General features: G+C 41.7%; 4 protein-coding genes across 5 annotated transcripts in view; 3 read left to right on the top strand and 1 right to left on the bottom strand.

Moving 5' to 3' along the window:
* LOC118567221 (nuclear factor 7, brain-like) overlaps nt 1–25,738 on the top strand; it is a 511,141-nt gene that overhangs the window by 29,769 nt on the left and 455,634 nt on the right. The window lies entirely within an intron of this gene.
* Nucleotides 13,549–20,026, top strand: rpp14 (ribonuclease P/MRP 14 subunit). 2 transcript variants are annotated; one of them, XM_036151820.1, is made up of 6 exons: nt 13,549–13,657; nt 16,546–16,672; nt 16,755–16,839; nt 16,977–17,053; nt 17,130–17,208; nt 19,906–20,026. In XM_036151820.1, exons 2-6 carry the CDS (start codon nt 16,569–16,571, stop codon nt 19,960–19,962), a joined length of 402 nt encoding a protein of 133 aa, XP_036007713.1. In that variant the 5' UTR covers nt 13,549–13,657; nt 16,546–16,568; the 3' UTR covers nt 19,963–20,026. The 2 variants fall into 2 exon arrangements, with proteins under 2 accessions (XP_036007713.1, XP_036007712.1); XM_036151819.1 differs by lacking the exon at nt 13,549–13,657 and adding an exon at nt 13,679–13,787.
* Nucleotides 19,946–20,624, top strand: LOC110366360 (hydroxyacyl-thioester dehydratase type 2, mitochondrial-like). The gene has a single exon (XM_021314172.2). It carries the CDS (start codon nt 19,969–19,971, stop codon nt 20,440–20,442), a length of 474 nt encoding a protein of 157 aa, XP_021169847.2. The 5' UTR covers nt 19,946–19,968; the 3' UTR covers nt 20,443–20,624.
* Nucleotides 23,337–25,375, bottom strand: LOC105925050 (nuclear factor 7, brain). Its single transcript, XM_036151792.1, has 2 exons — nt 25,205–25,375; nt 23,337–25,133 (listed from the first exon to the last, which is right to left on the bottom strand). Exon 2 carries the CDS (start codon nt 25,114–25,116, stop codon nt 23,731–23,733), a length of 1,386 nt encoding a protein of 461 aa, XP_036007685.1. The 5' UTR covers nt 25,117–25,133; nt 25,205–25,375; the 3' UTR covers nt 23,337–23,730.

The following is a 25,738-nucleotide window of genomic DNA, read 5'->3' as shown; positions in this document are numbered from 1 at the left end:
TGATCCATGATGTTCAATTTCAATTAAATAAAACTTTATTTGGCCCTGAGAGAAGATTTCTGTCCTCAGAGAAGCAGCACAACATAAAAAACAGTAATCATTTAAAAAGTCAGTAAGTAAATTAAAAAAGCTGCACCAAAAACAAATATCAGATGCTACGTATGAAAACACAAACTTACTCATCTACCCTGCAAATCTAGACATACTGAAACTTGTACATTCACATATGTTCACAAAGGTGAACAGCATCCTAACAGGTGTTGGGCTACTGCAGGTGAGTCAGAGCTGAGTGCTAACCAGACAGAATCCTCTGTGGAGACATTCTCCATGTAGTTGAACTGCAGGCTGTCCAGCAGGGACGGCGTCCTTCATGGACTTTAGGAGGATCCTCTGGAAGCCCTTCATGATGACGGGGGTCAGAGCGATGGGACGATAGTCATGGAGGCAGGAGATGGTTGGTTTATGGGGGACAGGAATGATAACGGAGGTTGAAGATGTCCACAAAGACCCCTGCTAGCTGGTCAGCACACAATTTAAGGGTCTGGGCCGACACCATGTCTGGACCTGCAGCCTGGTTGGTGTTGACCTTCTTCAGGTAAGAGGTCACTTGGTGGAGCTGCAGGACGAGAGGCTGATGGTTCTCCTCTGGCTGGGGGAGATGTTCAGGCTCTCTGCTGCTTGGAAAGTCAAAGAAGCTGTTTAAGGTGTCAGAGCTTAACATTGCTCAGCCACTGGTCGCTGTGCTTGTAGTCCATGATGTTCCTGATGCTTCTCCACATGTTACCTGGATGCATAAACTCCGGATTTGAGGCTTGGTATGGTTTGTGCACTCCAGTGTTGGGTCGTAGTTCCAACAGCTCCTCTCTCCTGTATTGTATTAGAGCTTGGAGTGGTAATAACACGAGTAAAAACACAAAAGCAAACAAAATTAACCAAAGCCCCTTGGTGTCTGCAGAACCCTGCGCTGCCATCTTAGAAGCTGTCCACACACAGATGAATCTTAGACATGAGCTGTAAATGTTGCATTCCTCATGTCAAGCCTGTCCTGAAACAAAGACAAAGTCAGAACCGTTTTACCTGGGTGTTATGGGAGTTTTGGGTGGAATATTAAACAATAGTAACTGAGTTCCCATCTTTACTAAATGACGAGACGGTGATGACGTTCCAGCACTTTTATTGAGAAACAGAGCAGAGATTCACATAGATGGAAAGTAATCGCACCCCACGGTTCCGCTGCAGTCTCTGTCTGCCCTGTCTCTGTCTGCCTCGCTTTTCGGACTTCCCCTAATACTGCACTGTGGCCTTGGTTTGAGACATAACAAAGACAGTCTATCGTAAACAATCAGTATCCCTCAGCAGCTGCAGCATTTGGCCTTGCAATCAGAAAACAGTGGATCTTATACACAGACATCAGGTCTCCAGGCCTCCTCTGTCCGAGTGGTGTGAGGCCATAGTGACTTCAGAATAATAATTCTTATAACATTCTTCTCTTTTTTTTTTTTTTTGATGATGGCATCGTCAGCATCAAGACAAAACAAGATGACCCATCATATGAAAATGTGAACAAGGCACAGAGGAACCATTTCTGTAAACTCGTAAAGCGGGACCCAAAGGGTTCCCGTGTTGGAACCGGGCAGTGCTGGAACTTTTAGTACAGATCAACATGAATGCTTCATAGAGCTTTAACACACAAGATCAAAGGTTTAGCTTTTGTCTACAATTTAGGGTTCATCTAATTAAGTAAGGCCTGTTTTAGGTACCTATGCGCACATTATTTTAAATTTACATCAGAATATGGTAAGCTAAACCTGTTCAGTAACCAAGGTCGAATCCGTCTACTCTTCCCCACCCTGAATACCCTCCTACTCCTTTCTCCACTCACCCCTACGATGGACAATAATCCACCACTCCAAACTTACAACACCAGGAGCAAAGGCAGGAGAGGTTCAGTGCGGGCAGGGGAACCCCAGAAAAAGCTACCCCCCCAGGGGGTAGTAAACACTGCAAGGCCCCCTCCCAGGGAGATCTGCTCTCGGCCAATCTGAGCCTGAAACCCCTGTATTGAATCTAAGTGTTATCATTACCAGCTAATATTAAAGGATCTTTAGAGCCAATCCGATCCTGGTTCTTCCTATATCAAATCAAAAAGGTGCATAAACCATAGATCTTTGTGTGTCTGAAGCAAACGGTTTCCATTTTTTACCATAAAACCATATTGATCAACATGATGTAACATTAAAGTGTAGATCTCATGACACAAAAAAAAATCAAACATGTGAGTCAGTGGAACAGAGCAGTTAAACAAACAGCAACACAATATGAGAAGAGTCCAAAACGTCAAGAACGCAAAGTTAAAGAAGCCTTCAGGCCTTTCAGGCACAAGGCAGAAAATAATCTAATCGCGCTTAGGGTCTCTTCAGGCAACTCCTCCAGTTGAAGAATAAGGAATCAGAGTTCTCTGGCTTCTTCATCCCCAGTCCTCTTCTTGGTTCCCCCTCGCAGGCTGGACGATTGAGCTGGATGGTAATAAGCGTTCAGTTCTGGATGGGCACCGAGCATTTTATTTTGCATTTCTCTCTAATAAAACACTTTGTGAAGATGGTCTGCAGACACGAGTCCTTGTTTCCACTGGAGAACAGAAACAAGGTGCAATTAGTGTTCTTATCAAAACCCCATTCATGTGTCATTTATTAAAAACATCCTCCAAGCACTTTCACATTCAAGATATTTCTGTCCACAATTATTTAGCTCTCAGAATTGTGCAATTTAATTATTAGTTAAAAAGAGTAGTCTTTAAGTTCAAATGTATCTGCAGTAAATTCATAATAATTCTTAACAGAATGCTTTTAATGTGTGTCTTAACTGTTGTTGTCTGACAGTTGAAGTTCTCTGCAACATAATTTCATGTCATTTCCCATTTTATTTTGAAAACCCAACTGAGAAAAAGAAAGCCTTTCCATGTGAAAGCCTTTTCCTTCTTTCTCTCTTTTTTTAAAGAAAGAAAGTGAGGTGCTGTTCTGCACAGAGAAGACAAATATTTATACCATGCTGTTACTTTTCAAGGATACCAAGGTTCTACAAAAAAAAAAAACAAAGCCGTGAGCAGGAGAGAACAGGAGTTTTTTGAAAACGTTCTAACATTGTTGAACAACCAAAGCTACTTAAGCAAATCAGAATTAGTTCCCAAATTAATCCTAAAATGAAGTAAACCTTACATTGTGTACATTGTGATTATTTATTTATTTATCTTCTTAAACTGAGGATTAAGGACTTCGATTAAGAAGTTCTTGGATGAATTCGTCTCTGCGTTCCTATTTGTCTAGTCATCGGTAATCTGATCTATGTGTTTTGAGTGCCTGGTCAGGAAAGGTTAAGGTTCTCTGAAGCTTTCTGTTTTCAGCAACCCCGAAAACCCAGAACCCTTTACAGTCAGTGTTAGGTGTCAGGTATTCTGTGGGACCACGTCATCGTCCCTCTGGTTCCACCAGCTGTGTCAAGTCCACAGCAGCTCGTCCTGGGTGCCATTCCCCAGGGGTCTCCATACCCCCTGTGTGAAACGTCTCTCGTTGTAAGGATCTCACCTTATGTCCCATTCAAGATGTTCTTTGCACAACAGGAGTTTCAATGTGGTGTGTCTTTGCTGCTTTGATGTTCCTCGGAGAAAACCTTCATTCATTGATATCACCTTCAAGCTGTTGCCCTTTTATCATCACAGCCCCCAGCAATCCTGACCAGATCCAAAATGTCCCCATAATTTAATCTAATTAAATTAATCTTACTTATTTTCTGTATATATGACGATAACCATTAAATTATCCTTATCTAAAAGCCCTTAGGTTAACAGTTAGCTAAAACTCAGTGTTATGTGTTTTTTCCCCTAGGATGTTTAACTGGTTAAAAAGACTATTGAGTTATTTGTGTTCTAGTTGAAAGATATTAAATCTCCATAAATATTGTAACCATTTTACACTGATGCTTTAATCCTAAATTTACCCATGTTAGTTGTGTAGGATGTGTCATTATGCTAATTTTATTGCAACCTTATCCATTTTAGCCAGTAACCTTTTTTTTTGCGTTTTATTGATGCCTGCCGGATTGGCAGAAATCAGCTTACTCTAAGATGTTCATTAGATGAAATGCTATTTAAAAGTTCAGATTACTCTACGTATATAGTGAAAATGAATTAATTTATTTATTTTTTAAACTGTTGATATAATACCCACTTTAATTATTAAGTTGCTGTATGATTCCATCAAGTTACTTCGTTTCGTAATGTGTGTTTTGTTTTAATTGTGTACAACAAAATCTGAAGTGAAATGCATGAAGTCGTGTCTGCAGAACTCATCTGTGTTTGTTGTCGAAGGTTGTCCGATGCCTCAGTCATAGTCCTTCATTGTCCATTTTCAGTCCAATGTCTAAATTCAGCAGCCCAACATTCTCCTTCTCATCAAGAGTCCATCCTCCAGTCCTCACGCCTGCAAACAGAATGAATTCTGCCAGCATTTTTTGCCAAAGAAAACGCTCCATAGGTTGAAAAGAAATTACAGCAAAACAGTCACAAACAACATTTTAACTACAGTGTTCCCTCTAACATGACAAACATAAAAGAAACAAAAGGATAGAAAAAAAATAAAACTTTGTCTCTGACAAAATAAAACTCAAAACTGGATCAGGCTGAAGTCAATGACATCACCTTTAGTCCTTGTCCCAAGGATCAGCCCCCATGGCACTGCGGCACTGTTTCTGCATTCTCTCGCATCTGAAAATGTCTAAAATGAGACTAAATCTCTATGTTAGCACATTCCTATCATATTGACCAGGTTTCGCACTGCTAGCACTGTCTTCTCAGAGTCTTCTGTTGGCAGAAAGGTGGCGTCTCCTTTAATCTGAAAGCAATAACTCAGAGAAAACAAGAGTGTTAATAGCATGCAGTTAAAACCCTGGTCCCCTTAGTGTCACTTTAACGTGATGTTTTTTCTCCTTTTTTTCTGATCCTGGGAAGGTTTCTATTCTTCCCCTTTCCTTTGAAACTTTGTTCAAAACATCTCTAAAAGAAAAAACAAAAACAAAGAAATAACAGGAAAAACAAAAAAACAAAAAAGCAAAATGCTCCCAAGGAGCACAATTATGTTTTTTCCGATATGACAAAGATTATTGACTTATTATTACAAACTTTTTTATATCCTTCTGGTCCTTTGACCATGTGTATTTGCTGTTAGTAATACTTTTATTCATATATACCTTTTCAATCTAAATTGGTCAAGTGTGAAACTTTAAAGCAATGATTTTTCCCTTTTAGTGTTTTTTTTTTTTTTGCTACCAGTGTTTCTCTATAACTGATAAGAGTTTTCCCCGTAAGCACATTAAGAAGACTACCCAAAACAACCCAAGATTAGAATTAGAGTTTAACCCTCCAGGAGCTGGCTTTATTTTATTTTTTCCCTCTGACATAGTTTTCGTGCTCCCAGGCCAGAACACACAGACCCAGCCTTGCCATAACATTCAGATGTTTACATCATGGTCAGATTTGTTTATCATATCTATTGTCCTGTTTCAGGTTATACTGTCCCTCTGAGGATCGCCTCAGCGCAGCATAACTAATAACATCAGATGATTTTGTAACTGTTGACGCGTGTAACGTGGCCTTCTGATATTTTGACACTTTTCAAAATTTCTAATTAGTTGCATTCAAATTCCAAGTAAAAAAGAAATAAAATAAATGAATAGAAAACCCTTAACAAAGCAATTCATATTTAGTTCCATACAGTTTGTTCAAAGCACAGTTTTTTCCCATCTATTTAAATCAAAGATCATGTATTTCTTAACTTCTTTCACATGGACTGGTTTGTGATGAATCATTATTATTATAAGCAATCTCAGTAATTTTAAATTACTTTAGGGCTAAAAAAACAAGTTATTCAATTCAATTCAATTTATTTATATAGCGCCAAATCATGAAACATGTCATCTCAAGGCACTTTACAAAATCAAGTTCAATCATATTATACAGATTGGGTCAGATTATACAGATTGGTCAAAAATGTCCTATATAAGGAAACCAGTTGATTGCATCAAAGTCCTGACAAGCAGCATTCACTCCTGGGGAACCGTAGAGCCACAGGGAGAGTCGTCTGCATTGTACATGGCTTTGCTGCAATCCCTCATACTGAGCAAGCATGAAGCGACAGTGGGAAGAAAAACTCCCCATTAACGGGAAGGAAAACCTCCGGCAGAACCGGGCTCAGTATGAACGGTCATCTGCCTCGACCGACTAGGGTTACAGAAGACAGAGCAGAGACACAACAAGAGAGACAAAAAAGCACAGAAGCACACATTGATCTAGTAATCTGTTCTACATTAAATGGTAGTAGCGGGTGAGCCGTCTTCTCTGGATGATGTCACAGTTAACAGAACGCCAGACCAGGTGTACCTACTATGAAGAAAAAGAGAGAGAGCAAAAAGTTAAAAGCTGAAATGACGACAGTCATTTCAATGTAATACAATGCAAAACTGGAGAACAGTAGACTGAAGAACAGTAGAAATCAGTAGAGTGAGAAAATTAGACCCTGATGTCCTCCAGCAGCCTAGGCCTATCACAGCACAACTATAGAGATAGCTCAGGGTAACATGAGCCACTCTAACTATAAGCTTTGTCAAAAAGGAAAGTTTTAAGATTAGTCTTAAAAATAGATAGGGTGTCTGCCTCACGGACCAAAACTGGGAGTTGGTTCCACAGGAGAGGAGCCTGATAGCTAAAGAATCTGCCTCCCATTCTACTTTTAGAGACTCTAGGAACCACCAGCAGACCTGCAGTCTGAGAGCGAAGTGCTCTGTTAGGAACATACGGGGTAATCAGAGCTCTGATATATGATGGAGCTTGATTATTAAGGGCTTTATACGTTAGAAGGAGAATTTTAAATTCTATTCTTGATTTAACAGGAAGCCAATGAAGGGAAGCTAAAATTGGAGAAATATGATCCCTCTTGTTGATTTTCATCAGAACTCTTGCCGCAGCATTTTGGATCAGCTGAAGGCTTTGAACTGCATTTTGTGGACTTCCTGATAGTAAAGAATTACAATAGTCCAGCCTTGAAGTAACAAATGCATGGACTAGTTTTTCAGCATCACCCCTGGACAGAATGCTTCTAATTTTGGCGATATTCCGGAGGTGAAAAAAGGAAACTCTGGAAACCTGTTTAATATGAGATTTAAATGACACGTCTTGGTCGAAAACAACACCAAGATTTTTAACTTTATTACCAGAGCCCAAGTTAATGCCATCCAGATTAAGTGATTGATTAAGAACTTTATTTTTTAATGACTCTGGCCCAAAGATTACAACTTCTGTCTTGTCAGAATGTAAATGCAGGGAATTTAAAGTCATCCAGCTTTTGATGTCATCAAAACATGACTGCAGTCGAAGTAACTGATTGGATTAATCAGGATTTATGGATAAATATAGCTGAGTGTCATCAGCATAACAGTGGAAATTAATCCCATGCTGTCTGATAATTTTGCCAATGGGAAGCATATATATAGTAAATAGAATTGGTCCAAGGACTGAACCCTGTGGTACTCCACAGGTGACCCTAGAGTTTGAGGAAGATTTATTATTAACATGGACAAACTGGAATCTGTCCGACAGATAAGATTTAAACCAGCCTAATGCTTTTCCCTTAATCCCTACAGTATGCTCAAGTCTTTGTAGGAGAATATTGTGATCAACTGTATCAAATGCAGCACTGAGATCTAACAGGACAAGTATAGACACAAGTCCATTATCTGAGGCCATGAGAATGTCATTGGTGACCTTCACCAGAGCTGTTTCAGTGCTATGATGAGCTCTAAAGCCTGACTGAAACTCCTCAAGTAGGTCATTACTTTGTAAATGTTCACATAGTTGATTAGCAACTACTTTCTCAAGAATTTTAGATAAGAAAAGAAGATTAGATATAGGTCTGTAATTTACCAACTCATCTTGATCAAGAGATGGTTTCTTAAGTAAAGGTTTAATAACAGCTACTTTAAAAGCCTGTGGTACATATCCATTTACCAAGGATAGATTAATCATGTCTAAAATAGGACCACTGATCAGAGGGAATACCTCCTTAAACAACTTGGTTGGGATTGGGTCTAACATACAGGTAGAAGGTTTAGATGAAGCTTAAATTTTAGAGCAGTAGAGCTCAGAAAGCTCTACTGCTTTTAAACAGTTCAGACACTGCGCAGGTTCTAAGGATTCCTCCAATGCTGCCTCACTTACTGAGGACGATGTAATCATGTTTGGGAGGATGCCAATTATTTTATTTTTAATGGAATCAATTTTATTTATGAAGAATCCCATAAAATCATTACTGCTAAGAGCTAAGGGTATGGATGGATCAACAGAGCTGTGGCTCTGGGTAAGTTTGGCAACTGTACTGAAGAGAAATCTAGGATTATTCTTATTCTCCTCAATTAATGATGAAAAATATGCTGCTCTAACTCTGCGAAGGTTCTTGTTATACAACAATAGACACTTGGTGTGTAGAGCGCCATTTTCCCTCCAATTTCCTAACATTGTGCTTCAAGGAACGCAGCTCTGAATTAAACCAAGGAGCCAGCTTCCTGTGAATAATCACCTTCTTTTTCAAGGGAGCTACATTGTCTAATGCAGAACGCAATGACGAAGTCATACCGTTTACAAAGACATCTATTTGTGAATTGGAAGAAACAACATTGCTGCCATCTACAGGGCATTTCTGCAATACGGAGGATATTAAAAAGGGGACAGACTCTTTAAGTTTTGATACAGCATTATCCGATAAAGATCTACTATAATGGAACCCTCTTTTGGGGGTGGAGAACTCAGTTAGATTAAACTCAAATGTAATAAAAAAATTATCAGATAGGACAGGGTTGTGAGGAAATACTATTAATTCTTCACAATCAATGCCATATGTCAGCACAAGGTCTAAAGTATGGAGCCAAGAGTGCGTCGGTTTATGCACATTTTGAGCAAAACCAATTGAATCTAGGATAGTTTTAAAGACTACACTAAGGTTATCACATTCTGTGTCAACATGGATGTTAAAATCACCCACTATAATAACCTTATCAGTATTTAACATCAAATCAGATAAGAAATCTGACAACTCATCCAAAAACTGAGTGTAAGGGCCTGGTGGACGATACAAAACAACAAACAGAAGAGGTTTTATTGCTTTGCAGTTTGGATGAGGGAAACTGAGGGTTAAATGTTCAAAAGAACTGTAATTATTAATTGGCCTGGGACTAATTAATAAATCAGACTGAAAGATGGTCGCCACTCCTCCTCCTCTTCCCACAGGTCTGGGAATGTGGAAATTTAAATAATTGGAGGGAGTTGACTCATTTATACTAACGTAGTCCTCTTGTAGCCAGGTTTCTGTGAGACAAAACAAATCAATCTGTTTATCAGAAATTAATTCATTAACTAACAAAGTCTTTGGAGGGAGAGACCTTATATTTAATAGACCACATTTAATTGTTTTATTTTTAGGTTCAAGGTGAACCGTATTGATTTTTATTAGGTTTTTATGATTTGTTCCTTTTAGATAAGTTTTTGATCTGTTAAGTTTTGGCCGTGGGAAAGACACCGTCTCAATAGGATAATGGATGGGTAACAGTACAGAAGCTGCAGAGAGGTGTGTTAAACTACGGCTCTGCTTCCTGGTCTGGACCCTGGGTTGTCAGCATTTAGGAGAACTAATAAATCCGGTCAGATTTCTAGAAAGAAGAGCAGCACCATCCAAAGTAGGATGGATGCCGTCTCTTCGGATCAGACCAGGTTTTCCCCAGAAAGTTCTCCAGTTATCAACGTAGCCCACGTCGTTTTCAGGACACCACCTAGACAACCAGCGGTTGAATGATGACATGCGGCTAAACATGTCATCACTGGTCAGATCAGGCAGGGGACCAGAGAAAATTACGGAGTCCGACATTGCTTTAGCAAACTCACACACCGAAGCAACACCAACTTTAGTGACCTCTGATCGGCGTGACCGGGTGTCATTACCGCCAGCGTGAATAACAATCTTACTGTATTTACGCTTATCCTTAGCCAGCAGTTTTAGGTAAGATTCTATGTCGCCCGTTCTGGTCCCTGGTGTCTCTAGTGCCAAGTTTCTGACTATTGAGCTCCCAATAATCAGGGTCGGCTTCTCAGCGGGTGTGTCGCTGAGTGGGGAAAATTTGTTAGAAACGCAGACGGGTTGGTGGTGAACTGGGGGCTGAAATCTAGAGCTATGCTTCCTACGAACTGTCACCCAGCCGGCCTGCTTACCCGGCTGCTCGGGTGCTTCTGGAGGACCACTAAGTGAACTAACGCTAGGTCTATGTGGCTCCGCGCTAGCAGAGGGGCAGCTATTAGCTAGTCTTTCCATAGCACGGAGCCGGGACTCTAATTCTGACACCCTCGCCTCCAAAGCTACAAAAACACTACATTTATTACAAGTACCATTATCACTAAAGGAGGCAGAGGAATAGCTAAACATCTGACACAGAGAGCAGGAGATAAGGGGAGACTTAGTCAGAGACGGAGAAGCTGAAGTAATAGTAGGAGAGGAAGCCATTGTGGAGCTGACATATGGCATTGATTAGATGGCGCAAGTTTAAAAACAATAGTCTAACCTACTGGACCTAGCTAGCCATAGACATCATATACGTAGACGCCCCATTGTATGCTGCCGGCTGCTGGGCTGACGTGCCTACAGAGCGGCCATCTTGGGTCAGACCACAGATCAGACATCTGCTGTCAAAATGAATAGGAGGCAGCTCAGATTTAATTTAAATCATATGTTCACAATGCTGGTGACCTTTTAGATATATATATATATATATATATATATATATATATATATATATCCACTGTGGCTCTACGCTCTTTCAGGAGGAGTGAATGCTGCTTGGAGAGACTTGATGCAACCTGCTGGGTTTCCTTAGAGAGGAAACTTTCTCACCAACCTGGAGGATCTGATGGAGTCTGACTTTAGAAAGAGACTTGATGATGACGTGTAGTGAATTGGCACTATATGAATATAATGAATTGAATTATTTGTCAGACTGTTGCAGCAGAACATCAGTAAGCTTTTACAAAACAAACAGACCAATGAATAATTTATTTTTTCAAAGGGGCTAAGTTATGCAAGGCATGTTACATAAGGATATGGTTAATGAGAAGGTTAGGAAAATAGTTTTGAACAAAGCTTCTCAATCTTCTAAAAATAATTATTTATACATTTCTTTGCAAACTGGACCAAGTGTAAGTTATTTGGTAAATATTTTTCTAACCTAAAAAAATCTGAAAATTATGGTGTTTATTTAAACAAATGCCCTTCAAGGCATTCCAGATATGCCAGCTATCTCTTAAATCTACATAATAAGGAAAGGGTTAATAATATATTCCATGTATATAAAAGCATCTCTAAAAAACTTTGAACATTGAATATATTTTTTGACACTGTTAATGTAGCATTATTGGCCTAATCCTGCTTCGCTAATAAAGGCCCATTTTTACCCCGGTTTAAGATTTGACAATAAATGAGAAAAGCATTGATCAGAGGTAAAACATTGTAATATGCATATTTAATTCATAGAAATTAAATATGGAGACAGAGTTTACATTACCATTATCAGATGATTTCACAGCAGTAGAAGTCTGTCTGACGGTCACAACTCTGAACAAATTTTTAAAGGGTAGGACACTCCCGTGTTTTCTTAGGAGGAGGGAGAAATCTGTTTCGGACAAAGGAACTCTCTTTCTGACCCCCCTCGGCAATAAAACGCCATGTTTTGTTTACCTTACCCTGGAGCAGGGAGAGAAAGACACCACTCTGCTTTCCTCAGTAACCCCAACTAAGATATATTTTTTTATTCTCAACAGCACCAATAGCTATTAAGGCAGGTGTCAGCGATACAGACACAGACTGCAGAAGAGGTTATTGGTGCTGCTCCAGCTCCCCACACACCGTCAGCATTGCAGCACACCTGTACTGGTTCCAAAGGAACAAATTACCCTCTGGAGAAAAGGAACTGGGTTACTTAATGATCTAAAGTCCTCTTTTCAGATAAAAGTAAATTCTGCATTTCATTTAGAAATCAAGACCCCAGGTGCTTGAATGACCTACAAATGGGTCTGACCAGAACCTTGTACAGAACCAATGTAGTATTGTCCAGAAGAAAGATGAGAGACACCAGACCCAACAAGGTAGATTACTTGAAGGTTGCTGTCAAAGCAATCTGGGCTTCCAGAACCCCTCAGCAGAACCTTAGGCTGATCGCCTCCATGCCACGCAGCATTGATGCAGGAATTCATGCAAGTGCTTCAACCAATAGGAGCATAGGAACAGACATACTTTTCAAAAGCCTAATATTTGTGCTTAAATGCTTTTCTTTTGTTCTATTTTTCTGGGACAATTAATTTAGGGTTTTCTTCTATCTCAAATCAGGGATATTCAACATGTTGGATTGTGTAGGCCCGGTGTCCTCGAGGACAAACTTGCACGCAGCCTGTTGAATGTGACGTGTAGCCAATCAGAAAGCGAGGTGAGTGACACCTCGAGGGAAAAAACCCTCCATATCATAAAGAAGCAAAGGAATGTGATGAGAGAAAACACAAATAAAATGTGGGGACCTTTATTAAAGACTTAAGATGGCTTATGGACATTTATTTTATTTATTTGAAAGTTTACTGACTTTTAAGCTACTATGAACTTATTTTAATTCAGAATCATTAAAGAGACTCATCTTTTTCATGAATATCATTCCATGAGATTGATTTGATTCATTTCTCTTTTGAAAAACAAGTTCTTTTCTTATGAGAAAAAAAAATATTTTAACCAACCACATACTTAACCAGAAAAACTAAAAACCCGAAATGAGTACTGTGGGTAAACTAATACCATATCCTGTGAATTTATTTTTCTATATGTTTTCTTTGTAGATGGAAAACAATATTGAGTAACGGGTTGAAACAATAAAGTAACAATAATTTCACTCAAACATTTAAAGAATTGAATTAAAACTTCTAAACGGAAACATGGGAGATTCGTTTTTTGTCTGCACGCAGTAACGACATCTGGCCACACGGGGCCGACACCGGCTACTGTTTTACCAACATTGACAAAGAGTTAAAAAACGAAACAGGATGTACCACTCCGTTATTTTCTAGCAACATATTTTCAGAGACAACCAGCGTCTGAAAGCTGTTTAATCGCTTTTACGTTATTTCGTTAATCTTCAGCTTTCATTTTGTTCGATTTAATAGTTATTTTTTTATGTTTCGTCTCCACAGTTCAGTCCCACTGAGCAGATAAAATATTTTAAGTGGGTTAAAACTAATATTTACAAACAGCAACGAATATGAATATACCAAATCTTATTTTTACCGCCTGATAACGTTGTAAACATAAGCTTATGTTCATATTAATTCAGTAAATTTCAATCAACCTGGCACGCTCGTCAAGATCGCATTTTGTCAAAAAAAACAAACAAAAAAAACAGAAAACTAGTTTCTAAATTAGTGACAGCGTGACACCTCCTGCTCTTAAAGCACTGCTAGGTAAGTGCGCATGCGTAGGTAACTTTGATGGCGGCAGAGGAGACACGCTGCTGCAGAAGTGTCACGGCGGTGTAGATGGTGAGTAGAGCCCGTCCTCGGCCTCCTGCCAGCGAACAGAGATCTGCTGCAGTGACCGCGGAGCAGCGAGGAGCTCCGCGTCGCTCCTCCATCACCCGGTAGAATTGTCTCATGAGAACCGAGTCAGAAGGTCAGAGTCCTGTAGCCTGTAATGCTCTTAAACCTCTCACCACGGATCTTAGTTTACATGATTATGGTTTAAAAGTAATAATAATAAAAAAAAAAACAGTCTCAAGAAATGAGTGTATTGTGACAAAATTAAATGCTGTGTTCGTAGAAAGTTTAGTGGAAGGAAAAAGGGAGGAAGGAGTAGATGCAACAGGGAGAGCTGCAGCTTTGAGAAGATTATCAAGCAGAATCCTTTCAAGACTTGGGAGAACGGCTGGCGGTGATGGTTAATGAGCAAGACCCATAAACGTGGGTGACCCGAGTTCGATTCCGGCCTGAGGTCCTTTGCTGCACGCAGCCCCCATCCTGTGAGCCTATTTTATGAAAAATCAAGCCACTAGTGCCGTAAAAACCCAGCAAAAAAGAGTTAAAAGAAAAAGAGAATTTGGGGAACTGAGACTGGGTCATGAAGAGCAGCTACACACGGAGGGCTGAAGAGAACCAGAACCACATCGTTCCTCAGTGGTCCAAAGTCCTCTTTTCAGATGAAACTAAAGTTTTAACTTTTAGAAATCATGGTCCCAGAGTCTGGAGGAGGAGTGAAAAGGCCCCAGAATCCTGACGTGTCTTCAGGTCCAGAGGGAAGTTCCCACAGTGGGTGATGATCTAGTGGCACCGTGTCCTCTGCTGGTTCTGGTCCACTGGGTCTTCTGAAGCTGGCAGACATCTAGCAGGACGTTTTGGAGCACGGCCATCTTTGCATTCCTCTGCAGAGGCTCGCTCTCCAGCTTCTTCTGGAACACCTTCCAGATGTTGCTCATCTGCATTCAGAGTTCCTTTTGGGTTCTCCAGAACCGTCTGGCTGTTCTGGTGGAGAAGTCCTCAGGACTTTAGATCTGCGCTGTAACTGCTGAAGATGAGGAGCAGGTGAGGGAACATGATGACTTTAAGTCTCGTCATTAACATCTGTACCGGCAGATGTTGGTCACTGGTTAACAGATCGCCGCCATGTGGCGTCTCTTTGGTCATGTGACCTCCTGCAGTTTGCTGACCGTTACGGCGTCTCAGACCTGCTCCAGCAGACCCACTGTCCTCTAGACAAGGCAGGCAGCACTGTGAGGATCATCTTCTTTGATTTCTCCAGAACTTCTAACCCAGTCAGCCTGATTGGCTTCATCAGAACCTCCAGCAGACTCAGGCGGACGCCTCAGGACTGCCTGACACACCGACCACGGTAACCCCCAGATTCCACATCCTGGACGTGTCCGTGAGTCCGTGAACAGCAACGCCTGCTGCAGACGTAGTTCCTCCGTCTAGCTCCGCTCTGAGGGAACGAGAGGAACAAGTTCACGCCATAAAAAGGAAATAAAAGGAGCCGGAAACAAAACAAACTTCATTAATCCTTTTAACGGCGTCTGAAAAGTTCTCTGTTGCTGATTTTACGTCAACTCAGCGTATTTTATATGGGTGGCCACCTAAACCTTTTATGTTTATGTATTTATATACAAAGCTTTTAGCTAGGACCAAAGTACTGTACACAATCATAAAATACAATTCAATTATAAAACAGAAAGGATCGAATATAAACAGGGTTCCCACACCTTGGTGAACATCAAATTCAAGGACCTTTCAAGGACTTTCCAGGACCAATTTCCTTAAAAATCAAGGACCACACGTGGCGGCATTTACCTACTGTGACCGCTGTATAGGTTATCATATTTTAATACAATGCAAATTCAATAAAAGACTAAACGGCATAGAAGTTGTTGGGTCAGAAGCAATGCAAGAAAGTGGACTTAATTTATAGCCTACATTGATATTGATCATAACCATAGCCTACATTTATATCCACAGTACATGGCTATGCCATACTACATCACATATAAGATGTACATTAGCCTACCGTTTCATGGAGTTTTATGGAATAAAGTGCAGCATTGAGATGTTCAGAATTATATCAATTTGTTTCACTTACTTTCATCTTTGATTAAGCTAGTTTTTGACTTTGACTCTGAAAAGTCGCTAAATATAGCGACAAAGTCGCTGAGTTGGCAACACTGCGTGAATGTAACCACGTAGGCCTAAACCGTAGCCTAGCAACTAACGAAGAAGAGCGAACGTACTTTTGCAAATTGAAAGTCTGCGGAATCAACATAATTTTAAAAGATCGTGTGGTAGTAAAATAATGACACATGAGTCGTCATCCGTGTGAACTTTCAACCCCACAAAACAATTCAAGGACTTTCAAGGGCCTTGAATTAATTCTTTCAGATTCACAAACTTTCAAGGATTTCAAGGACCCGTGGGAACCCTGTATAAAATTCTTATTAGTAAACAGACACAATAGAAAAAAGTGAAACCTCTCAGATTGTGCCAAAAGCCAAAGAAAAAAGATCGGTCTTAAGATTGATGATTGAATTTGACTTTGTAAAGTGCCTTGAGATGACATGTTTCATGAATTGGTCATATAAATAAAATTGAATTGAAGAAGGGACTTATAAACAGCGAGTGAAGAGGCCTCTTATGCTCAAAGGCAGATCATTGCATAGCTCAGGAGCTGCCACAGAAAAAGCACGGTCCCCTCTGATAGTGCACTTTGTAGTTACCAATCTCTCGTTATCATATTTTACTTTGACAAACGGGATGTTTTTAGCGATTCCTTTCCACTCTGCCCACCTCAGACCTCCAGAACCAGACAGACTCCTGTCATCTGCATTGTTGGATCTCAGATGGACAGATTCCTAAAAGTCGCCTCCAGTGACCATTTTCTCCTCCTCCAGTCTTCCAGGCTGCAGAACATGAAATGGAAAGTAGAATGAGAACGGACGGAGACAAGGCAGAACCTTCTGGTTACCAACGGGTCGTGTTGAAGAACGCTGCGCCGCATCAGTACCTGAAGGTCCGCCTGTAAGTCTCCGTGTGTTCAGACGACCGTTTGCTCTGCCTCCCCCCCCACAAAGTCACCTCCTGCTGGGTGTCGTGTGTTCAGGGAGCTGGAGGACGAGTCCACCAGGCTGAGCGCCGTGGAGCTGAAGACCTTCATCATCGCCTGCCTGAAGGGTCTGCATGGAGAGGTGGGGCCGTCACCGGAGCTGAAAAACACCGAGGCAGATTTTTAACTTCTGACCTGCACAGATATTTATTTATCCCTGAACATGGAAGGTTATACGTCACATGCTTCTGCTGAGCTCTTTGTACGGATGTGCTTCAGGTTGGAGCTGCGTTGAACGTCGACGTGTTGAAGTACGATGAGGAGACGCTGAGCGCTCTGCTGCGCGTTCCCAGCCGGTACCGTCACGGAGGGAAGCTGACGCCACGTGGGGACGCTGCAGCTGGGCGAGGCTTCATCCTGTTTCTGTTTCAGAGGTTTGGTGAAGCTGTGGAGCTCCCTGACCCTGCAGGGATCCTACAAGAACCAGACCTGCGCCTTCAGGGTTCTGCAGGTCAGCAGATCTAAGCTCTGATCTCATCATAGTCAAATTCGGCCCGGTCATCAGTTTTTTTCAGGAGATCCAGAACCAAGAACTCGTTTAAAATCTAAATAAACCATCATGCTGCGTTGATCCGTGGGATAGATTCATGCAGGATTATCCTCGGGTCCAGGTAACCTTATTCAGACAGGCGGGTCCAGGTCCAGTCCTGCATCCCTTCTCCAACACCTGAATCACATGAACGTGTCGTTAAGCTAACGAGGGAATTCAGCCTTTTGGATCAGGGTGTAGAGCAGAGATGCATCCAGAAGCTGCTGCTCAGTAGTGTTACAACCCCTCCCCAAGACAACAAAAGGGAAATTCTGGCACTGGGTGTAACACACAAAACAATCAGTAATCCTAGTTAGTAGATGTCAGTAAAAAAGAGAGTTATTTATAATGTGGGTAGAACTTCAATTACAGAAGTGCAATACAAGGAAGCTTTAAGCTTCAGGGTCTCCAAGGCCAAAACAACAAACACCCCCCCCCCCCCTTATAATTATAAAATAAAAAGAAAACACTTGCTAGGGGAGAACAGAAAAGTACAAAACCTAAACTCCCTGGCTATCCACAAAACAGGAGAAAACAGTTAAATAAAAAGGCAGAGAACCCCGACCAGCTTCCACTGTGAAAAGGAAAAACAGACTTTAGTTAGACATTTGGTTGCTCACAGCCAAAACCATTTAAGCTTCCTTACAAACAGCTGGTTTACAAACAAGATCACTTCAGATCAAGGCCCAAGGAAGAAGAAAAGAGGGGCCTGGCATCTCTGGTGTGAAGCTCTTTATGGAGTGGCTGACGAGCTCCAACACATTGCACCTGTGGCAGCCAGGTAGAACTGAAACACAGAGAGAGCCCCTAGAGGTCAGTGACCGTAACAGGTAGGTCTGCAGGACTAGACCTGGTCACAGGTAGATCTGCAGGACTAGATCTGGACATCCTCCTGCCGTGCAGCTCGGACCTGCGGTTCCAAAGCAAACACGTCAAACATCGTGGGATCAGATCTAAAAAGCCTGAAATAAAGACGTAATCATCCTGTCATTAAAATATACCATAAATATGTTTAAAGTGAGAGTTTTACTGAGGTTAGTTTTGCAGTTATTAGCACATCTTTCCCCGTGTCTAAAACACGGAAGCAGGAAGCTCACAGCTCATGAATATTCCCAATCTAGATTTTAAGTTGGGGATTTATTCATATTTATAAAACATTAAGGAGTCAAAAATGGTCTAAGGACATCAATAGAGATGTTAAGAAGTCAGCAGAAACTTTGCCATGTCCAAAGGTCCACAATGATAGGCTGATATAAGCCAGAAAGGTCACATGACAACCAGAGAATAGCCAATCACAATCAAGCAGCTCATTTTGAATCTTATATTTAAGCTGCTCTTCTGGCTTTTGGCCACCAGAGGGCAGCAGAGAGGCCTGTGGTGAAGCGCTTCATGAAAAGCGGCTTCAGGAAGCTTCATCAGGACGTTGCTGGTTTCTGGATTTAACGCTCAGCTGAGGACGATGGCTTTCTCAGGTTCTGCACCAGAACCGACCGGTCTGGGTCCAGTTCTAGCAGCACTGGGTTCATGGCAAACATTATAGCTTCTATCAGCTGGGACAGCCTGGCTGCCCCTCCCAGCCAAAGGCCTCAGGGTGGGTCCGTATCTGCGGTGCCAACTTCAGCTCGTACCGCTCCTCCGGCTCACACTCCAGTGCAAACAGGCAGACCCAAAATGGACCTGGCTGAGACGAGCTGAGCCTCCCTGCTTAAAGAACCAGGTAAAACCACATGGATCCGTGTTCTGGACCGAGCTGCACGTTCTAAACTGAGTTTCTGATGTGAGTGAGGGAGAACTTAGAGGACTTAAGCAGGTTTTAACCAAACTAAACAGACTTAATGAATACTTTTTAATTAATTACACATCTTCAAACATGTACAGTCAAACACATCTTCACCTCATCCCTGCCATTCACGCCTTTTTATACTATCCTATTACCTGGGATGCTGTGATTCCTGGAAACAATGCTTATATAATCATTATACTGGGAATACATGAACATATCAACAATGAATCTTTCTCTCCGTCTTAAAAAGCAAAAACAGCTTCCAGTCGTTTCCTGATTTCTGCTGCAGCAAAACAAGCGTTTCTGTTGCTACTTCTAAACGTTTCAGGAGGGGCGTGAAAACTTCTTATTCTACTATGAGTGGTTCTTGCTATGGTTCTGCAGAACTATGAATGTAGTTCTTTAACTACCCTACAGACTTTAATGTTCTTTGATGTATAAAATTTTCAAAAACACTCAAGGTAGCCAAAAAAATAACTGGTTCTGACTTAAATAAGCTTGTAAATATGCTTTCTGTTTGCATAAAGCATTAACTTTATGTGAATTTATTTAAGTAATATTTAATGTTTTTTAAACTTTTTGAGAAGTTACTTTTAAATTGAAATCATGTTAATGTAGTTTAAATATCTGTTATGTTTAGTTGTTTAGCTGATTTAAAAATAATCTAAACCAATAACGTGTGGTTTAGGTTTTATTATTAAAGAAGCAGTTTGATGTTGAACTTATTGAAATAAATTGTTCCTTAGCAGCAGATCAGACGTGTTGAGTAGAAATAAACTTTTTGTGCATAAAGACTGTAAACCGCAGTAACGACTGTCCTCTCGTGGTGCATTCAGGTGTCTCCGTTCCTCCTGGCGCTGACTGGAAACAGTCGGGATCTGCGGCTGGACTGAAGCACGATGAGTTTTTCTTGGAGCGCGTTCGCCAACAGGCTCCGCCCCTCCTCCCTGGCGGCTCCGCCCCTCAGACGGCTGCTCCACGTCGGCCAGCGAGACTCCATCACCAAAGCGTTCTCCTCCCGCGACGTGGCGCTGTTCGCCGAGCTGACGGGCGACACCAACCCTCTCCACGTGGACCCGGCCTACGCCAGCACCACGGCCTTCGAGACGCCCATCGTGCACGGCGTCCTCATCAACGGCCTGATCTCCGCCGTGCTTGGCACCAAGATGCCCGGCCCCGGCTGCGTCTTCCTGTACCAGGAGATCCGCTTCCCGGCGCCGCTCTACGTCGGAGAGGAGGTTCTGGCCGAGGCAGAGGTCCGTAAGATCAAGATGTCGTTCGCCTTCATCGCCGTGACGTGCTCTGCGAAGGACAAAGTGGTGATGGAGGGGGAGGTGATGGTGATGATGCCGGTGGAGCAGCAGGACCGCTGAGGAAGAGGAGGTGCTGATGGACCGATGAAGAACAGCCAGGTGGCTGAATTGGGTCGGTTGGAGCTTTTCTCTTGGGTTTTCCTTTTATTTAGTGTTTAGAGACAATCATGTCTGATGATGCTTGTTGTATTTTGCTGCTGCTCTCAATTTAATAAAAAGGAAATATTTACATTCAAATTAAAGGAAGTCGTGTTTTATTTCATCCTGAGACTAAAACTCAACGCTGAAGCCGTATCTGGACACAATGTAAGAGCTAAACTAGCCCCACATGCTGGGAAATGAAAGCTCTGGTAATAAAAACATCAACCGCACCAGAATGAAGGATTCTGGGTAATCAATGATCAACTTTGATGGAGGAAAATGACTGAATGGTCGGGATTCTTCTCTGTTTCAAAAGTTTCACCAAAGTCGGTTCATTAAGCACGTCGATGGATCATGTTTCTAATTTAATATAATTATGGTGAACAGTTCAGAGTAAATCAGGATGCCTGGAGATTCTCTGAGAGAACAGAACCGTTCACTGGAGAACAGAGCGGATCCAGACACTCAGAAATGAAGGCAACACTCAGAGTTTAGTAATGGTTAAATGTCTGGATTGTGATTGGTCAGTTCAGCTGTAGATGATCAGTGTCGGCGGTTGTGGTGCTGATGACCAGAGTTCCTCTTCCATTGCTACTCAGAATCCTGGAGCACAACCAGTGGCTTCTTGAAGCTGCTCTCCAACGGTTTGTGGTCATTTTAAACCTTGATCTTTGTACCATAAACATACTGGTGGAACTTTTCACATCAAAATACGATGGCTAGGCGCTCCTTTTCAATCTGAGCATATTGACGCTGACATTCTAAGCGTTCTAGATGCGTATGCCACAGGTCGTCCATCCTGGAGCATCACAGCTCCAACACCTTCAGAGCTGACATCCACAGACTGCGTTACGTCTTTGTTGACATCGTAGTATTTCAGAGCGCCAGAGATTAGCTTTTTACATTATTTCATATTAACTTATTGCTGCTGTTCCTACTATTGCCGTTTAGATTCCTCAGTGTTGCAGACGCCTCTGACAGGTTTGGACTGAATCTGGACAGATACATGAACCTCATTAATGCTCGTTTGTCTTCATCTGTTAACTGGCACAAATCTTTTCATCATCAGGCCGTAGTCCCTCTGCTCTGAGCATGTGGCCAATGTACTTTACTTTTCATTCTGAATTTGCACTTTGCTTTGTTGAATCATTTTCATCTGCTCTTTGCAGCAGCTTTAGAAATCTCTGATCATGTTGTTCAAGAGAGTCACTCCTGACCAGCAGATCATCTGAGATGTTCACCAAACCATCAAATCCTTCCATCATCTGTGCTACAGCTCTCTGAAACACCTCACTGGCGGTTGAGATCCAAAGGGAAGCCGCTTGAAATGATATCTGCCTAAAGTGTGTTGAGAGTGTACATCTTGGAGCTTTCCTCGTCCAGCACTATTTGGTAAATTATAAATATATCGTTCCTATTTATAGCAATATTCGTTCATGATCAGCACACCTGGATCTGCTGTCAGAACCAAACTAAGCTCCACTTTCTCCACTTTAATTCAATTAAATTTTATTTATATAGCACCAATTCATGAAACATGTCATCTCGAGGCACTTTCTAAAGTCAAATCAATCATATTATAGAGATTGGTCAAAAATTTCCTATATAAGGGAACCAGTTGATTGCTTCAAAGTCCCAACAAGCAGCATTCACTCCTGGAGAAGCGTAGAGCCACAGGGAGAGTCGTCTGCATCGTTGATGGCTTTGCAGCAATCCCTCATACTGAGCAAGCATGAAGCGACAGACTTCATGACTTCAGGTCTTAGTTTGCAGCGTCAGGACAGATTATCAAGCAGAACTGAAACGGACCTGAAAACAACCAGATGATCAGATCATCTCCAGATTTCTGTGTCACTGTGATTCCATTGTTGGTCAAACCCACTGAGCTATATAATACACTGGAGTGCTGATTTTGATGAAAAACAGAAGTCACTGGCCGCCATCTTGCTACTCCCTACTCTCACACATAGGATTTGGTTGCAACAACAAGCAGTTTTCTGGCTGTGTGAAAACGTTTCACAGGTAATTCTACAGTCAGTGGATGTACTAACACTATCAACTACTAGGAAATTAGGTGCTGAAATATTTTACGTTATTCATATTAAATATATATATGTATAAATAAGTATGTGTACACGTATATATGTATATATATATGTATACATATATGTAAATATATGTTTTTGTATATTGTTATATATTTATAAATGTTATATATATATATTTAAATGAATAAAATGCAAAATATTTCAGCACATGACTTTCTCAGTACTTGATAGTTTTAGAACATAACATAAAAGTATATGGCATTTGACATTTTAAAAGTTTTTAGCCCCCCCTGAATATGAGAAAATCCTCGTTATTCGATGCTGTAGCGCACATATTCCCTAGTTACTGGGAGGAAATAGGGAGTACCAATATGGCGGCTGGTGGCTTCACAGCGACTCGTTCTAACAGACGGTGATTAGCACTCCAGTGTATAATATAGCTCAGTGGTCAAACCAAACATCCTCCTTCTCGTCCATGTTTCTCTGCATGTATGGATGTGAACATGTGTGAATGCAGAAGTTTCTGTATGTGTAGATCTGCAGGATGGGTGGGTAACTCTGTGTTTTCATATGTGGCATCTGATATTTCTTTTTGGTGTAGCTTTTTAATATAATTACTGATTTTTATATAATGATTCTTGTCTGTTTTTAATGTATTTTATGGGTTCATCTTTGTGCTGCTTCTCTGAGGACAGAAATTGTCTCTCAGGGACAAATACAGTTTTATTAAATTGAACATCAAGGATCAACGAGCCACTGCTGCACTGAGAGTTTATTTCAAACACAGGAAAAAGAAGTCCAAAGTCCTAAAGTTGAAGGTAGATTTTTAGATATTTACCCAGTTTAGCAAACAACAGACAAAGACCAGTTTTGTTTTGAAAAACAACCATAGACCCACCCCAGTGCATTCTGGTCCTAAACAGTCCCTTTACTCATAGAAATGCCCCCACAGTTCTTCCTGACTGACAAAAACTAAACATTTCAATAATTATTAACCTACAACTAAATCTGATTAATAACCCAAAATATAAAGTAACCCAAGAACTAACTTTAGATTCAAATTCAGAATAAAAAGCTCCAAGATTCTGTTTAAAATCACTGAGTTTCAATCAGATCATCAAGGTTTCATCTGGACTTTGTGTTCTTCATGCTGAGAACATCAGAGCTGCTGTTTTCTCACTGAGATCTTCATCGGTAGCATTTTTACTTTATCCCCAGTGAGGAAGTATGGAAACATCTTGTCAGTGAAGGTGTGTGTGAAGGTGTGTATGTGTGAGTTAGTGTCCAGATCAGAGAAGGACAGCTTTCCTCTGTCCCAGTCCAGATTCACTCTGATCCTCTGGAGCTTCTTCTGGACTGAGAGATCCATGGGAGGAGATGGAGGAGACCGTGCGTAGTATTTACCTTCATAGAACTGTAGAAACAACCATCCAGACTTTATGAATCCCTTCCTCTGGACAGACTCTGGTATCACACCAAGCTCCCAGAATTCACTGTCTCCAACATCAACATCCCAGCTGTGGTTCCCTGAGTTGAAGCCCTCAGAACTCAGGACAGACCACCAGAACCTAAACCTCTCTGGATTATCAGGAAGCTGCTGTTTCTCTCCTAAAGTCCCACTGGTCAGATCTTCAGACAGGATGAGTTCTGAACCAGCAGTGTTTGGGTCCAGGATGAGAGGAGTGTAGGAGACCATGTTCTCCATGTTGCTCCAGATGTTGAAGGCCAAGTTGCCCAGATGTTTGGCCTGGTCTATCAGAGCTCCTGAGGGCAGCTGTGGATCCTCCAGCAGGGGGCAGCGCTGGACTCTTTCCACTGCAGCCTTGTAGTTGTGCAGGAATGAGACGTCTTCAGCTCTCAGCTCCTCCTCTGTGGCTCTGACTGTGTCTGAAAGAGCTGCTATCTCTCTGCTCAGAGCCTCCATCTTCTCCTTCATCATCCCACTCTTCTGCTCCTCTTCCTCCCTCAGTGCAGCCAGCCTGGCCTCCTCTTCCTCTGCTAGAAACTGATGAAGCTTCTTAAACTGCTCCTTAATCAGCCTCTCTGTGTGTCGGGCCTGGACCTTCATGTGTTCTGCTGTCTGATCAAACTCCTCTAGAACTTTCTTCCTGAGCTCCAGGTTCTTCTTTAAAGGTTCCAGAGTTTCCTGAAGGTTCTTCTTGTGTTGCTGAGCAGCTTCATCCATGGGTCTGAATCTGTGGTTGGTGTGTTTCTCTGAATCTCTGCAGACGAGACACACTGGCTGCTGATGGTCCAGACAGAAGAGTTTGAGTTTCTCAGAGTGCAGACTGCAGAGATCCTCTGAAGCTCTCTGGTCTCTCTGCTGTAGGAAGGTCTCACACAGGTTCTTCAGAACCAGATTACAGGGTGGATTAACCCTTGAAGATCTTCTCCTACAAACTGGACACTCTTGTGCTGCTTTCTCTCTCCACCAGTTCTTCAGACACTCCTTACAGAAGCTGTGGCTACATGACAGAATAACCGGATCCTTAAAGACGTCCTGACAGACCGGACAGCAGAGATCCTCCTCTGATCTGGAAGCCATTTAGTCTCTGAGTGAAGCTGAAATCACAGCAGACAGATCGTTAAACCAGGAAGTCAGTTTCCCTCCTGCAGAAACTTTCTTCTCTTACTTTCACTTTGATTTTCTTGTCTTTCCACCTGCAGCAGTCTGTGTTTCAGCGTCTCGGTCCCTCAGCTCTCTCTGTTCTCCTCGTTCACTGTTAGTCTGCCCTGAGTAGCTGATGAAGGTGATGATGAAGGTGATCCTCACGGTGGATTCTCCGTTAATCTCTGACACTTTCTGAACTGTTTCCTGTTTTTTTACAGGGTTCCTGTTGTAATCAGTCTGGAGGCAGATGTGTGGCGCCCTCTAGAGGACGTTCTGTGCATCTGCTGTTTTAGAAAAGCTCTGCAGCTGATCTGCTTTTTCTGATATTTCAGTTTATTTAAGTTTAAGTGAAGGTGGTGTTGAGGGAAGTCTTGCTCTGGGAGATTGCTGTGGTCGGTCTTTAGCTCCTCCAACCAGTTATCGGTCTCAGGTGATGCCTCCTTCTCTCTGATGCTCCTCCAGTACCGTTCAGGTTCAGCTCTGTCAGCGTCTAGTTTCCTGTTATTACCGTGTAAGAACATTTTAAGTTTGAATAGTAAGGGTCCGGTACTCCATA

This window comes from Fundulus heteroclitus, chromosome 20 (assembly GCF_011125445.2).
Source record: "Fundulus heteroclitus isolate FHET01 chromosome 20, MU-UCD_Fhet_4.1, whole genome shotgun sequence".
Lineage (NCBI taxonomy): Eukaryota > Metazoa > Chordata > Actinopteri > Cyprinodontiformes > Fundulidae > Fundulus > Fundulus heteroclitus.
The sequence above is the reverse complement of the archived record's forward strand: the minus strand, read 5'-3'. Positions and strand labels throughout refer to the sequence as shown.

Excerpts from the sequence above, each read along its gene's own strand:
- rpp14 (XM_036151819.1), top strand. Across the intron at positions 16,840-16,976 it reads TGAAGGGTCTGCATGGAGAG|GTTGGAGCTGCGTTGAACGT; the intron begins GTGGGGCCGTCA and ends GATGTGCTTCAG. Across the intron at positions 17,054-17,129 it reads CTGCTGCGCGTTCCCAGCCG|AGGTTTGGTGAAGCTGTGGA; the intron begins GTACCGTCACGG and ends TTTCTGTTTCAG.
- LOC110366360 (XM_021314172.2), top strand. The coding sequence starts at position 19,969 with ATGAGTTTTTCTTGGAGCGCGTTCGCCAACAGGCTCCGCCCCTCCTCC.
- LOC105925050 (XM_036151792.1), bottom strand. The coding sequence starts at position 25,116 with ATGGCTTCCAGATCAGAGGAGGATCTCTGCTGTCCGGTCTGTCAGGAC.